Below are 14,282 nucleotides of genomic sequence, written 5' to 3'. Positions count from 1 at the left end.
CTCATTTGCTTAAAAGATTAGTCTCATTGAATTTGTTATAATAACCTGTCGCCCTCTGCTCTCAATGCCACATAGGAACAACCTTAAATTGATTTGGTCAAATATAAACAAACGTCTCCTCTGTCTGTCTTAAAGAATGAGGACTAAGGTGAAGCTGTTTGTTTTTTTATTCCTGAGCTACAAAAGTAATAAACTCAATAACATTCTTTGTTAAACAATATTGCAAAAAAAACACATTGATGCTAAAGGTCAATTAATATCTTCTTAGTCTGCATGCCCGTGAGAGGACCCATGTGGAATCTTCTGGACACTCACTTCATGCACTTTTCATTTCCCATCCTTCGTATTGTTCAGAATAAGCAGCCACACACACTTTATTCTGGATTTGACTTTCATATCTTGTTGAGTCAAATACAACAACAAAAAAGGACCTCTTCTTCCTGTAGTTTGCTGATGTGAACGTTAGAAACATGTGCACACCCACAATTGCATGTATAGAAGTGCATGCACCTGTGTCCGTCTCAGAGTGTGAACAGGGATTAAGCAGCTATAACGTTCACCATTTTAACTTTTAACTTTCTATTAAGCACTAAAAACAAAGTACAGCTACATCTACTGATTCCAGAATCTCTGTCTGAGGGCCTATCTCAAGGATCATTCATCGTATCTTCGAATTTGGTGTGATTTTGTGTTCAGTTTTAATAAACATTGAATAAATAACCAGCCAGCGCACTGTAGCAGCAGCAGCAGCAGCAGCTGGGACTCATCGAGTGGTGTTATCGATCATGACATCAGTGTGTTCACATCAGTGCGTTCACATCCACAGCAACGACAACAGATTCTCCTGCTCAGGGTTGTGTGCACTGAGTCGAGCTTCACTGAACTTTAAATAAACAGGTGAACAGCTCTTTGTGCAGCAGCGGGGGGGAAACCTCAGGGTTCTGTGGACTCCAGCTGCTGGTCTTAATTTGCCGTGGCTCAATTACTGCAGGTCAATTTCACAGCTTCAGACAGAAAGCTGCAACCAGTGCATTAAATAATAACATTTAAATAATATATAAAATCATTGAGAAATAGGTTTTGAGTGCCCTTATGAAAGAGTAACCAACTATGCATATCATTTTCTACAGTAATCTTCTGACACTTGACCTGCAGACAGGGAGAGTGAAATATCTGTGTCACCTCTCAAGGATTTCCTCATAATTATATAATGTTCTCAGAAATTCCTCTCACTATCTCTCACTGCTTGTCTGCCCTTCTTTCCTCTGTAACCTTTGGTTCGGGGTTAACAGGTAAATTGGGCCATAAGAAGACATTACCTGAGTGCTAATGGCAGTGGGGGGGGTTTCCTTTGTAACAGGAAAACATTACAAAAAACACGCCATCATGAGCTATAAGCCTCGTGCCCAAAGTAGCAATCAGATGAGGTTTTAATAGGCTCCCGGTGGACTGACAGACATTGTATTTACAACACTCTCCACGGCTGAGACTGAGTTCATCTGAAGGGGGCAAACCGAGAGCGCAAACAGCCAACTGGCGGAGATCATCAAAGCACTTGATGACTCTGAATATCCTCATAAGTGGGCAGATAATGCACGGTGGAGAGGGACAGTGAGATAGCAGGGTGAAAGTAATGATGCCTTGTTGTGGCTGATAAGGCGTATTTATCTCCTATCTCCCATGTCTGTGCACAATGGGGCCCTTGTGTGAGTGATTGTAAAACACAGTGCTGTTAAATGCACGGACCCATTAAATGGCCATAAAACTCACGCTGGACTAGCTGGTGTTGAAAGGAAGCTTTTGTTTCCACGGTGGAAAAAAGAAACAGGTGAGTTGCATGGTTGGAATTCCCCAATATAGATGTAGAGCACACGCTGATCCTGTGTTTTTTTTCTTCATTTCCTTTAACTGCTGTGGTTTATTAAGCTGCAATTGATTAGCTAAGATCATAACTGGAGGATATAGGGAACAATTCAGATTAGATAAACCATCATCAGACTCACACATCAAAGCGACATGCTCGATTCTCACCCCTATGCATTTGTTTTATATTCTTTCATATTTATCTAAGATACCAGACTCTCCTGGCATGTTGACAAATAAACACACTTTCTTTTAACATAAAAGCCAGACAAAAATAAATCACAACAATATTAAACACTATAGTTGCTTATTTGAAGCTTCTTGGAGACAAACACTTCCCACAAGAGGAGTATTTAAAAGTCAGGAGATTGAGCCTTGCATGTGCAAAACTGCAAGCATGGTTTTTGTTTCAGTATCCTGCTCAGCAGTACTGGATTTACCTATTGTTATATCCCTGCCTCTTACTGTCAAGTTCCTTTCAGACGTGCATTGACGTTTGACCATTTTCCTGAACATTTTTAGGGAAATGTACGAGTGAGCCCAGATGAGAATACAGCAGGCAAACATTTGGATACTCACAGTGAACGAGGGGGCTTGTTGATGACTTTTCTATCATGCAATGGACACAAAAATGAAATAGACAAAAATTATCTAAATTTCTTACAAATCTAAACAGGAGCCATACATGCAAGACACAAGTAAAGATCACAAATTCAAAGGATAAATAAAATGAGAGCTTTTGTTAAATAAAAACTAAAACATGTGATTTTCGTTGTGGAATACATACGCCAACCTCTCACCTGAATTTTGCAGCTGTACTCTCACGCGGGCTCACTCAAACATTTTATGGATATTTTACAAGGGAGCGGGCAGGAAGACGTCTGGAGCAACTGACTAGGACATTTGAGTTCTCACATACAGCCCCTCCCGGAAAGTGTCTGAAAGAAGCTTTAGTGTTTAAATTTGAATTGATTTGGTTGTAACTGTGTGTTGCCAACGGTCTGTGGTCTTGTGTTAAGACAATGTTTTAGTTTGTAATATATCCGTGCAGGGCGTCGGAGAAGAGGAGAGAGAGGGAAGGGCCCAAAGCAGCAAAGACACACAGCCGCAGATTCACATCCAGTAGCAGGATATCACTTGGCAAAGCTCAATATTGGTTAATAAATGATGGGCACAGAAACTCAGAGGAGTAAAGCTCTCAGGAATTAACTTTATCTCTTTAATGAGACTACATTCATGTTCTGTCTCAAGGTTCGACGGAAAGCGAGGTGATTTATCATCTGCCTTTAACGTTGTGGGAATTTGTCTAATTACCAGAGGTGTGGAGAGCTCACCTCACAGGAAGCCCATTGTGCACTCGCATCATTTATCACAACCACAGTGCGGACGTTGTACCCGAGGTCTGGTGGGAAAAAACTATTGTTGGTCGACAGCATCCCTGAAAGCTGCACATGTCACAGCAAGCCTGACACAGGGGGATCATGCAAATGTGGTGGGTGAACGTTTTGTCTTACGTAGAAGGTCGAGGACCTCACTTTCCATCTTTGAGCAGTTGATTGCCAAACGCCAGTAATGGTAGCTGCAGTTGGGTAGAAATGAAAGTGCGGCAAAGATTATAAATATGTGTTGCCTTCAAAAGGGGTTTACAATGTTCACGGGAAGAATTCAGAAGAACTCGACTCACTTGTCGGGACCTCAGATCTCCAAGTTTTCTGAAAGCTCATCTACAGAAATGGCGTTAATAAAGGTACATTTTATAATTGGTGATGAGTCAATAAATTGTAATTTTAGTCGTATAGAGTTTTTCTTCAGAATGTTATAATATGTCTTTGGAAAATGTTGATATAACAGTCTCATCTCTGTCACTACAGTAGCCATCTGTCAGCTTACTGAATTGTTGGCCTTTGTGCCACCTACAGTAATGTTCATACTAGCAGCCATGTTGCCATCGCCCTGCAGCAGTGATAAAAAGAAATCCCCATGGATCCACCTTCAAGTGTATTCAGTTCTTTCTTGGACCAAAGTCAATGGAAATCCATTTATTCATTTTTGTCCAGCTGACAAACAAGTCTGAAAAGATTATCTCCCTTAACTTCACTCTGCTAAACACACGTGTACAAACAGGTTCACTATCCAGCACATCTGGAAACTTGTCTTTCAGTCTCCAGACGAGTTAATAAAAGAATCTGATCAATCTTATGGCGTCGACATGTTTTCATCCGAATCCATTTGATCGTAGACGCTCCAAAAATCATTCACCTCCTGAACTTGCTTTAGTCTCATCTATCAACAGCGTGAAGGGTCTTATCAGCAGGTTAAGTAAACCAGCGATGGGACCAGTGACCCAGTGGGAGTCAGTACTGTACTGCCTAGGCCAGCGCACGGCCTGCACGAGATCCCACCCGGAAGCCGAGCTGTCTCTGAGCCGTAGTAATGATTGAAACATATGCCTGTAATTGCTGATAAGCTCTTTAATGTTTCAGTAAACTCTTTCTGCCGCTGAGTTTTACTGCCGCATAACCCGTTGATAAACTCCGTCCTTTGTAGTGCGACGTCAAGGGCTGGCGGCTTCTTTGAACCAATTGTCCTCTCGCGGTGTGCAGGGTGTGTGCTGCGCTTAGAGAGCTCTGTTCAAGAGGTCGTGTGCATGTGAGGACATGAGTGGAGACGGTTTACGTTGGTCAGGTCAGAACTTCCGAGTCTTGTTTTTTCATGCACCCTTATCGCCACACTGTCCAACAGGGAAAACCGTAAATCGCACACCAGTCCCTTTGACACCGTGACCCTGACCCCTGAGAGATATTTTTTTTCAAATCGATCAATATAGAATCATTACTATTTATCTTAAAAGGAAGTAAGTCACAGTCACACTTTAACAGCTCTGTGAGGCTGTACATTAATACTCAAGGTGCTACACTATTCAGAGGTTTTATTGTTTATCGATCATCATCGGATTCTTCTTTTATATCCAAATAGTGGGAATAAGCAGGTTTTCTAAATGTAGGTAAACCCTCTAAAAAGCTAATATGATCAAAAATGTGATGCCTGTCTATTCAAAGTATTAGGATACAAGTGTGTTCTTCCTTTCTGGACGCTCTAAGCACCCATACCGCAACACCTCAAATAGACAAGCATAATATTTTAACACAAATGACAGCTCACTGGACAGCGGTGGGAAACTCCGCACATTTCAGTCATCATCACCTCTCTCTTCCGTTGTGGTTGAGTTTCCCTTGTTTGGCTTTTGCAGTTGTGTTGTGGTTCTTGCATTCCTGTATATTTTTTTTTCCATTAAGACGCTTGCATGAGACATCTGAGCCACCGTAGAACTGATATGAACGTGTGCAATTTGCAGCCTCTTGATTGAGTTTAAGGAGGAGCGCTCCATTCTAGTTGTAATGATTAAAAATGACTAATATTGGACTTAGTTCACACCATTTAGCCCCTTCAAGGAGAAAGGCCGTGCTGCTGAGAATGACACCAGGTGACATTGCAGGCAGGGGGCACAGGAGTCTCGGGCCCTGATTCAATTTAATTTGTGCTCTTCTGTCAACAGGCGCCTGGTGACAGATTTACCTGCGGCCAGGCTATTTAAATTACCTTCAAATCCTAAAAGCAAAGGTGAACGTGTTGGGTTTAGAGGGAGGAGAGGCTGAAAGAATCAGGCAGAAAGAAGCACTGATTTCCCCGGAGCAAATTACCTCTATATCAGCGGCGCAGACAGCCGGTAATCTGCCTGCTAGAGAGCGGCAGGGGGCGAGAGACACAGAGTCACACTGGTGAAGGAGACAGAGAGAGGGAGAGGTGGGCGGACCGGTGAGACAGCTCCAATCTTCTGGAGGTCAACTTTGCTTGTGCACACGCTCCGGGAAATTACAAATCATGAGTGATACCCCCCCCCCCCCCCCCCCCCCCACACACACACACAGACACACACACATACACAAATACACAAACACTCACACACACACAAACACACATACACAAACAAACAAACACACTCACACTCCATCCAGACTACAGTGTTTCATTCATACAAGCATGCTGTCATTCAAAGTGTCGAGACTGATATCGAACACCAGATCCTTTTATCTGCGGACCAGACGTTCGACTCTAGAAGGAAGTTTTAATCATCACAGTGAAAAAGTTCCATCTAATCATTATTTTAGTGACAATTCATTTGATTGTTTTCATGATTAATAATCTGGTCCCAGAAATAGGGATACTAGTTCAAAAGAAATGGTAAGATCTCCTGAATTTGTTACATCTTAAAATGTTTTTGCTTTGTCCATGAATTGGAAGATTTTCTGTTCACTATCACAGACGATCAAGAGAACAAAATAATATTTATCCGGCTGGAATCAGGGAAATTGTTATTAAATAAAAACTAAAAATCAATTCTTGTGCGCTTTAACACTTGGTATTGGAGGTTTTTTTTGTTCTCATCATATTGAAATGTTATTACTCTTTTGCCAAAATACAAATAAAAATAAAAATAATATATTTCTCCATTAGAAGAAAAGATGTAGATGTTGATAAAAATAACATGTGAATACTACTCGATGTAAATATGTATAAATAGACTAAATAAAGCTGACTAACACTAACCCATAAAATAGACGTAGATAAGAATAAATATTATATGTGAGTAATTCTCAAAGTGATGTAAATATATATAGTAAATTAATCTCACTAGCCCAACATATAAATGTCAAATAAATAAATACAATATATCCCCCCCATCAGAATAATTATGAATGTGGAGACGTTCATGCTTGGGAAATATAAATGAACATCTTCTCTAAATAAACTGTATTTAAATTTTAATAATATCGTAAGATTTCTATTGGCTGTTGCTTGGGCTACATATAGAAAAACATGATTGATCAATAACGTTACATTTTGGTTCAATCACATTGTCGTTGTCTACATTTATTTGTGTTGCTTCAACTTGCAGATTCGGTTTCATTAAAAGTCTCATATAAGAGTTAACCGACATGTAAACAAATTTATATTTTTTCCCACAGCACAATTAGAGTAAAGCCTTTTTAGACTTTAGTATTCATGTGTTTGTGTTTAATCATTATTTAATGAAATAACTAGAAATACAAGTTAAAAACTAGAATAGAACAAGTTTCCTCTCCACTTCAGCGGATTCACCTTCTACTTCCTCAGGTCTTAAAACTGCATTAGTTCCCATTAAGCAGAAGGCCAATTAACTTATAGCCTCTTCTGCCAAGTCATTACACTTTTATATGGTTTGTGTGCAATTCCTGGTCGTAAACTTTAATAGCACTGGTGTGGCCTTATGTGTGAGAATGAAACAAGATTTTAATATTAATGATTTAAAATCTGGGAGTGGGCACAATGTTTGTTCCTGATCTAAAAGGACTCAATAACATTAGGACTGTTGAGAAACAGCCAATAGTTGGTGCTAAGGTGTGGATGATGTTTGCAGCACTAATAATTAGTTGGGACGTCCGGAGCTGCTGTGCGTAATTCCTTGTTTATGGCGAGGGATCTGCAATCTGTGTTGAGTGTGAGGAGCTGGCACCGAGGTAGATACTGGAAATACAATCGCCTAATCTTCTAATGTACCTCCGCGCTTTGATGCAGTTGAAGGTGTTTTCAGGCGGGACAAGGGTTGGACATTACCTCACTCTGAATGCTTTCTGGGGGGAGAAACGAGCGAGTAATTAGCTGATTAGAGGCCCGTCAGTGCAGCTCCACCTCCAGCCAATCCCTGCGCACGGCGGCCTTCAGGGGTGGAGGAGGACGGCTGATGGAGCGACACACACACACACACACACATACACACACACACCTTTGGAGTTTGTTAAATTGGTATTAAACAGCAGGACCCAGTGTTTGCTGAGGGACACGTTTAGAAACAATTCAAGGAGCTGGATGGAGGGACGCGCGTAAAACCCTATTTAGAGTATCAGTTCAGAATAAGTCTTTTCCTCTTAAGACATTTGTCCTGACGAGTTGACAATGCTTATTTATTCAACATAATAGGATATAGCCTGATCTGCTCCTTGGGTCTGAACTTTAACGAAAGGAGAACATATGAGTTTGTGACTGGACGTGGACCCGCTGTTTGCGAGCAGACGCGCGGCACAGGTGCGCACCGGCCGAGAATAAGCACAGAAAACTCCGCAGCCTTCCCGAGTCATGGAGAAATCTAAAAACTTCCGGATCGACGCCCTGCTCGCCGATGAGACAAACCGGGGGAGCAGCCGCGACCTGTCCCCGGGTCTGAGCAGCGACAGCCCCGCCGGCAGCCCGCTCTCCTGCCGCCGCGGCGACACCCCGTCCCCGCGGGCATCGCACCTTCAGACCGGAATAATCCACAAACCGGGCATCCTCAACCTCCCGCACCCAGGACTCGCCTCACTGCCACACGGGGCGATTCCCGGCATGTACCCAGCACCCATGTACCCGTTATCGGCGCTGGGTGGCCAGCACCCCGCGTTCGCTTACACCGGCTTCACACATCTGACCCACAGCTACCCGGAGCACCTGAAGGCGGCGGCCATGGCGGGGTCCCTGCCCCTGGAGCACTGGATCCGCGCCGGGATCATGATGCCACGACTTCCCGATTACAGCAGTGAGTATAATATCAGAGCGGATTATTCTTTAGAATCCTGAGTTAAAAGAAGAAGAAAAACCCCAGAGATAAATAAAGAAACAGGTGTAAAAGAGAAATCTATTTATTATTTTATTCTTAGAAAACCAACTGACCCAAATCTGTGTGAACTGTTATCAGTCTTTCAAGGAGTCAAAAGATTTAATCAGATCTGACTCCCGAACGAGGAGCTGGTGTAAACTCACTGGACCAAAGTTAATTTTAGACGAAACACGATTTATGTTCTGTATCCATCATCATCCTCATTATTATTTATTTGCCTTGTATTATTGTTTATTGTTACTATACTAATATTGTTGCATAATAAAACAGGTCTATGGGATACTTCTAACAGATTTTTTTTGTTTTTATTAGTTTATTTACCTCTTATTATTGTTGTTTATGGTAATAATGTTGCAATAACAATTATATAATAGGCCTAACAGATTATTATTCATATAAACAACAATAATAATATAATAATAATACTATTGTTGTTTACAGTGACAATGTCATTAATATAATACAAATTTAAATAGAACAGGCCTAACAGATACATCTAACAGGCTATTATTATTAACCATAATATTAATAGTAATAATTATAATATTGTTTACAGTGACAATGTTGCAATCATTGGGATAATCAAATTGGCTCGACAGATATCCCTATAATCATATTAATTGCTTTTGAATATTTATACTATTTATATCCTTGTTTTCATTCCTAGAATACTCACATCTGTCAACTTCTCCTATATGATTCACTATGTAAATAATATCACAGGTAAACAATTCCGCTGCAGACGGTTTTCATAGAGCCGAATTTCATATCATTTCGAGATGTCGCCTCTTAAGACACTTTTTGAGTTTCTTGATTTAATCTGAAAATGCACGATGTCGTAAATGAATTTCACTGCCGGAATCATCATAATTTACAACCCACTTTTCTGAAAGCTTTTTACAACACGTTATTTTCGGTCTGTATTCAGCCTGTTGAAAACAGGTCGTTCCAAATCGCGCAGTGTTGCCGCTCTTCTTCCCATCTCTGTCATATACTTTCATTTCGGCTCATTCATTTCTCTATAAACGCCAACAAGATGAGAATTGTCTTTGTTCGATGAAGAAACTATAAACAAACACCTAAAACGTTCTGTAGTTCATCAATAAAATCCCCAAAGCCTCCATTGAATTTTCATTAAGTTAATGGCATGCCTGTGTTTTTATGGCCCCTGCGCCCGCTCCTGCCGTGTGCCCCCCCCTCCAAACAATAAAGTGGAGTAAAGCCGTTATGGTTAATGATGGAGGAGACTGCGGGCATATGTGCGCCTGTTCCCAGCCACAAAATTATATTGAACCCTGCGTGTCCTTGGTGTTTGATAAATAAGACTCGTGTACTGTGGAAGTGTCTGATCAAATACTCTAAGACTCATTTAAGACTTGAATCTTAACCTAAATATCCCGAATACTTCTAGAAAAACACCAGGCACTATAAATATTAAAAGCTAAAAAAATCAAGGGAGCTCTTGAGGCTCTTTGGGCAAATATCAAACTAGAACCAGTTGAACACATGTGTGCATGAAGGTGGACATTAAATCAAGCTGCACCACTGTACACACATCAGAAATATTCCCTGAGAAATCCATGAAAATGTCAAAACAATTTTTATTATTAAATCAAATTATTTTGGAAAAATAACCAAGATCTAATGTGGATCTGCACCATAAATGTAATGGGTTCTTTCCTGACCCACATCCTTCAAGATCACTTCAGCTATTTCTGTCTAATCCTGCCCACAAACAAAGGACAGGGGATGAAGGTGACATGAAATAATATAATAATAATACATTTATTTGTATAGCACTTAAGTAAACAAGGTTACAAAGTACATGACAAAATCCATGGGTGAAAATGAATGAACTAGAATAAAAGGTATATTCTTTCAATTACATTTTAAGCCCCAAATCATAACATATTAAGGTCGAGGTCTTATAGAGAAACCCAACAGTTCCCACGATGAGCAAGAACTAATGTTTCCTTCTCCTCCTGCAGCGGGCCCTCAGTCCGGTCTGCTGGGGAAGTGCCGGAGGCCCCGCACCGCCTTCACCAGTCAGCAGCTCCTGGAGCTGGAGAACCAGTTCAAACTCAACAAGTACCTGTCCAGACCCAAACGCTTTGAAGTGGCCACCTCCCTCATGCTGACCGAGACACAGGTGAGACAGAGCTGTGCACCTCACGAGACAACACGTTAGTTTCAAGGTTAGAATAAAAAGTAAAGGTCAGCCACAGAAACAAAAGATAGAGTAAGAACATATTTGTTCAAAATAAAGTCCTCAATGCAGCTACAGGCCAAACACAGCATCTGACCAGACAGAATTCAACGGACTTACCTGATAAAGTTTATTTTTTATTTGGAGTTAAATCCCAAACAACACAAGACCAACAACACAAAGTACGTCTCAAATCACAATTAAAAAGAATTACAATTATACAGTGATGATTATGTAGAACTGTTTAATCAAATTTAAAAAGCACCTTAAAACAAACACATGAGGCGTCTACATCCACAGTAAATACTCAGCATTAATCCATTCATAGTACAGTTTAAAATGCAAAATTCAAATATAGCTTCATTCTAGGAATCTCACTGAAAACTGATATACTGCTTAACTAACGTTCACTGATATTAGTTAAAATATCATCATACTGATATTTTTTTGAAAAGAAGGACGAGCACTATGTACAACAGAGTCAAGACTTTATGTTCTCAGTTTGTGGTTTGATTAACTTTGACCAATTGTGAGCTGGTGAGTTTATCTCCCACAGAACTGTATGAAGACTTCAGCTGATTTTCATTTTCTTGCATTATTAAGGGATTTGTGTTTTTTGTGGTTTCATGAAATATTCACACACTGTTCTGGGATAACTGTTAATTATAATAAGGGCATATTTGATTATAAATTGGGATGATACCTTTATAACCAAATGTCCCAAGTAGATGCGGTAAGCATTCTTCTAAAAAAGGGAAGAAGGTGAAAGGACACAAACAATGACTCCTCATGAAATATATTGATTTGTTTTGGGTTAAAGGTTTTCCACTTTTACATTAATCAACTTGCCTCAAGGAAATATATTCGCTCTTTAGTTTCAATTGGAAAATTGAAATATAGGTAAAGTAGATATAGGGTGTATATATATATATATATAAAGTAAATTGTAATTGCTGTCTGGGCTTGAAACCCCAGGGAGCCCAACTGAGGACTCTCCTCTTCATCAGACTTGATGTGATAACAAAATGTGTATTTAATTCTATTCATTTCCTGAACGTCTGTTGAACTCGATCTCTTTGCCCGGTCATCTCATGGCAGGTCAAGATCTGGTTCCAGAATCGCAGGATGAAGTGGAAGCGCAGCAGGAAGGCGAAGGAGCAGGCCAGCGCCTCGGCCCAGTCTGACACCGAGCGACTACGCAGCGGAGGAAAAACAGCCAAAGACAAAACCGACGAGAGCAGGCGAGCTGTGACTCCTGATGACGGGGGGATAGATCTTGACATGGAGGATGGAGAGGAGGAGGAAGAGGATGAGGACGAGGAGGAGGAGGAAGAGGAGGTGGAAGGCAAGAACGGTTTTCCTGTAGCTATGGGCAATGGCATTGGGATGCCACGATCCACAGACTTCGGATACAATCCCCACAGCCCCTTCTCTGATGAGGAGCTGGAGGGGGTGCAGGGAGGAGGAGGAGGAGGAGGTGACAGAAAGATTGGAGCAGGACTGTGAAACCAGAAAACACTGGTTTGGTCTCCTGAGCGTTACAGACTGGGATTCTAGAGGAGACACATTTCCAGACCTGAAGACTTTGTCTCGTCTGCTCTGTGAATGTTGACGTGTTTCCAATCGGGACGTTTGCTGGAACCACTGTTGTTGTTCACACGGCTGTCAGACACACACAGGACTCTGATACAAGTACACCGAGTTAACTGTGAATAAAAACACCTCTAAATCCTGTACATTTCATAGCATGCTGAAAAAAAAAGGACGTGCTTATTATCCTCCCTGCATTTGAGCTGTTTTCATGAGTGTCTGCCACACACCTTCTGGTCACCTTGTCTTTTCTCCGCCCAGTGAACACACAATGGCCGTGCAAGTGGAAGATGTGAAGTGCAACAAGTGAACTGTTCAAACAAGGTGTTGTGAGCTTAGACACATCCGCTGCTCCAGATGTTTTTAAACCATTTGCAGAACTTCCCATGTGCTATATTTACTTATGTGCATTTTATGTGAATATTGATGTTTTTCTTCTTGATGACGTTTATGAACTTGTTCTCGTCACTTACATGTAAATGAATTTAATTTATTTGAGATGAATCCTATATGTGTATTTATCGGAAACTTGTTTGTGGTGTAGCTGTGAAGTAAAAAAAAAAAAAGATGTCGGCAGAATAAAAATAAAGAAGCTGAGAAACAAGTACATTTATGATCAGTGTCCCTGATTAGAATGACCCAATAAATGTGAATTTTAAATGTGGTGCTGACAAAAAAAGACACACAGTGTATATAATGGCAGCAGCGTGGAAATACACCAGTCATGTAGATTCATTCCCAACTTTTCCAAAAGTCAAATGAGGATTAGTTAAATAAGTAAATTAGTTTGTCGTGCTCTTATTAATAATTCCATATTGTTAGAAGAAGAAAAACAAGCACATGAACAAAACCTTCTAACACTGTCCATCATCCTATTATATTAGTGCATTATATTTTAATTTGCTAATTAACTCAAACCCAAAGTACAACTGAGGCTGACGATCATCTAATTTCATGGCAATCCATCCAAAAACTATGTGGACAAATTGCACACACAACTACACAAATGTTGAAAAGTCAGAGATCACCAAAGTCATTGGGATTCATCATCTGGGGACCATGAACGTCTGAACAAAATCTCATGGAGACTCATCCAATTTGTGTTTGGATATTTCAGTCGGATCATTGTCATTAGAATCACATGAAGACAACCGAGTTGTGATCGTAGACTATAATCAAAGATGGACGATAAGTCCACGTCCTCCCACAACCCAGAAATGAAGCCAAAATATACCAAACACGAACGCTACCATCCTGTGCATTTGAAGCCAGAGTCTGCGAAATAGCCATCAAGGGATTGGGCCACAGGATCGAGGTCCCGCCTATGCAAGAGGACCAATTGCGAGTAAGTTTCATCTGGGGGCAGCTATAGAGGGGAACACCCTGAACAGGTCAGCAGCGAATCACAGGGCCAGCATACAGAGACAAATACAGAAAGACCACAGTCAATTGGGAATCAAACCGGGAACTTTCTTGCTTTCAATCAAGTCAGTTTTTATAGCATCAAATAACTAATAGATCAGTTTGATAAAACTACATATAATCACAGAGACATTTATTTTAGGAATACTTTTTAATTCAGTCCTCATCTAATCCACTAACATGGATGAGGCTGCATATATGACCTTTACTGTTGGCCATGAAGACGCTTTGGCTTCACTTTTCGGGAGCAGTTATGTCATCCATCTTTATACACAGTCGATGTTTTGCTTCATAAGGGGTTAAACAGTTGATGTAACTGCTCAGAGGAACACGGCTTATGTTTCCTTTAACAACAAAATCCAATAAAACTTCTCACGCCTCCTTCAACTCTTCTGTTGCGTTCGCAGCCACTGCACTGAAAGCAAAAGGAACTTCTCAGTTCACAGTTTTAATTTACTACAGAGGCTCTCAGATATTAATTACTCTGTGGGGTTTACTGATAGCCAAATA

The 14,282-nt window shown here is 40.7% G+C and overlaps 1 protein-coding gene across 1 annotated transcript; it reads left to right on the top strand.

The window, feature by feature from the left end:
* The first annotated feature begins 8,037 nt into the window (after positions 1–8,037).
* mnx2b (motor neuron and pancreas homeobox 2b) lies at positions 8,038–12,403 on the top strand. The gene is made up of 3 exons (XM_053424054.1): positions 8,038–8,473; positions 10,543–10,703; positions 11,859–12,403. The coding sequence occupies exons 1-3, from the start codon at positions 8,038–8,040 to the stop codon at positions 12,264–12,266; spliced, it is 1,005 nt and encodes a 334-aa protein (XP_053280029.1). The 3' UTR covers positions 12,267–12,403.
* The last annotated feature ends 1,879 nt before the right edge of the window (positions 12,404–14,282 follow it).

The sequence above is a fragment of the Pleuronectes platessa genome, chromosome 1 (genome assembly GCF_947347685.1).
Source record: "Pleuronectes platessa chromosome 1, fPlePla1.1, whole genome shotgun sequence".
NCBI classification, from domain to species: domain Eukaryota; kingdom Metazoa; phylum Chordata; class Actinopteri; order Pleuronectiformes; family Pleuronectidae; genus Pleuronectes; species Pleuronectes platessa.
The sequence above is the reverse complement of the archived record's forward strand: the minus strand, read 5'-3'. Positions and strand labels throughout refer to the sequence as shown.